The sequence below is a fragment of the Trypanosoma cruzi genome, genomic scaffold, assembly GCF_000209065.1.
Source record: "Trypanosoma cruzi strain CL Brener 1047053517163 genomic scaffold, whole genome shotgun sequence".
Classification (NCBI taxonomy): domain Eukaryota; phylum Euglenozoa; class Kinetoplastea; order Trypanosomatida; family Trypanosomatidae; genus Trypanosoma; species Trypanosoma cruzi.
The window spans coordinates 264985-267260 of record NW_001849555.1 but is presented as its reverse complement, the minus strand read 5'-3'; the positions used below and the strand labels follow the sequence as shown (position 1 = coordinate 267260).

Below are 2276 nucleotides of genomic sequence, written 5' to 3'. Positions count from 1 at the left end.
GAGGCGTACGACGATGACGTCATTTCGTGAGGCTTCTGCGTCTCGTCGTCGCTCTCCTCGTCACGTCGCAGCAGCGCCTCCAGCCCACCACGCCGCGGCTCGCGCAGCTCCTGCCAGTGGCAGTCCTCCGCGTGCCACACAACGACGCCGTACACAGTGACCGCAAGTACCACAGTCGACAGCAGCAGTACGATAGCCGCGTACGCCCTCGCACCGCCGTCGCTCGGCGCAAGGTGGTTGGCCGCGCTCACCACGCACAGCGCCGCAAGGAGCACAAAACTCGCCGCGTGCATCACCGTCAGGAAGGCCGAGCGCATCATGTTCGTGAAGGCAACCACGCCCGCACCCGCAAGCAGCACAGCCGCCATGCAGAAGTACTGGACGTCGCAGCCTCCCACGGGCGGGTGCACAGCCGCAATCAGGCACACAACACACAGCACCGACAGCTGGAACACGCACCAGTACACGTGGCTGCCCCTCATGTTCGTCAGCATGCCGCCGTACATCCGCTGCTGCGCCGCGGGGTGCCAATACCCGACGGGGTACAGCAGGCGCTCGTGCAGCGGCTTCCTCAAAAACTGCCAGTACCTCGTGAAGCTCGCGCCCGTGTGGCGGGCAATCAAGTAGCACACGCCAGCAGGAAACGCCACACCGTACAGCACGCCAACGACACCAACCACGCGGTGCTGCACGCGGGCGCCGGGCATCGCCAGTGCGAGCACGGAGCCGAAGAAGATGCCGAGGTGCATCGCGTGCGCCACGACGTACGTCAGGCTCGGGAAGCGCATCGCAGCCCACGCACTCGCCGCGTCCACGCCGCGCCACCGCTGGAAGGCCGCCGTCACACCGCAGTGCACGCACCCGAACACAGCGGCAAGCAGTGCGTTGCCCACCACCATCCACAGCGGGTCAAGGGCAGCGAACACCGACAGGAAGTACGGCAGCGCAACGGTGCTCGCACGCTCCTGTGACGAGGCGCATGACATCCTCGCAAACACGCCGATTGCCTGCATCTCCAGGACGGAGCCCAGCCCGCCGGTCACCACCACGGCAACAGCCGCCGCACCCGCAACAACGCCGGTGATCGCCGAGAGAGCGCTGGAGGCGGCGGGCAGCGCGTCAGACCTGATCGTGAAGGACCCAAGCAGCACTCCCTTGCAGCCGCCGGACACCGCCGCTGCGTCGCAGCGAATGACTATCGTCTCGTCGGCAGCAATGAAGTAACCGCGGTGCACGGGCACAGCCAGCTCCAGGACGGTGGACGGATTCGTCGCGTTGCGCACCCACGTCGCGTTGCTCAGCATCGCTCCCCACGGACCACCAAAGCCACTCGGCTGCGCCGTCGAAACCGGCACGAAGCTCAGGTGCGTGCCGAGCTGCGGATCGCGTGCCCAACAAAACGGCGGCGGCAGCGCCACCATCAGCCGCGTCGGGACGGCGCTCCCACCGCCACGGATGTCGTTCTGCGTCAGGCCTCCTCCAGCCGCCGTCGTCGTCACAGCAAGCGTCGGGCACGCCACATCGCTCCACCACAGCGTGCTGCTCACCGACGCCGTCGGGGTCCGCGTGGGCGACAGCGCCACCGTCCCCGTCACCTGCAGGGTCTCCGTCGGCCCGTGCTGCGTCGGACTGTATTGCGTCGCGCTCGGCGTCGGCTTCCATGTTGTTGTCCATGTCGGCGTAGGGCTGCGCGTCGCCGTGTGGCTCAGCGGCGGCAGGGCGGGCGTGCGGTTGCACCCGTCCACGTGCGGCAGGTACACCGGCAGGCAGTCGCGCCCGTACCCGCCATCAGCACAGCGGCAGACGCACGACCCCGACATCGCCCTCGTCGCAGCTGCAAAGCAGTGCACGTCGGCGTCGCACACGCCACACGCCACGGGGCGGAATTCCCCGATGATGCCGGCGGACCTGTACTCCATCGGCTGCAGCGCCTGCCCGTTGAGTGTCAGGCACCCCACGACGAACCTTCGGCCGGCGTCCCCGAGCGCAACGGTGCCGTCCATCACGACGGGCCCACTGCCGGCGTTCCCGTGGAGCGTCAGCGTGCTCTGCACAAGCTCCGCACTGCGTGGGTACGACGGCACAGACAGGAGCCTGCCGCTGATGCTGTTGCCGCGCACCGACAGCCACGACCCGGACACAAACGACGCCGACCCCCGCAGCACCAGCAGCGCGCCATCCGTCAGCACACCGGCGTTGTCGTTCACCACGACGGCGGACGCGTTGGCCGCCACCCCGCTGTCGAACACCAACCCATGCGCGGCGTACACCTGGCT

The 2276-nt window shown here is 68.2% G+C and overlaps 1 protein-coding gene across 1 annotated transcript, besides 1 other annotated feature; it reads right to left on the bottom strand.

Annotated features, from left to right (window-relative positions):
• Nucleotides 1–2276, bottom strand: Tc00.1047053509181.9 (dispersed gene family protein 1 (DGF-1), putative; the record flags this gene model as incomplete). Its single annotated transcript, XM_797578.1, has 1 exon — nucleotides 1–2276. A coding segment is annotated over one exon (2276 nt), but the record flags the coding sequence as incomplete, so codon positions are not given.
• Nucleotides 1–2276: a sequence feature (areas not merged during assembly with more than two copies in the genome that could not be assigned to a particular haplotype).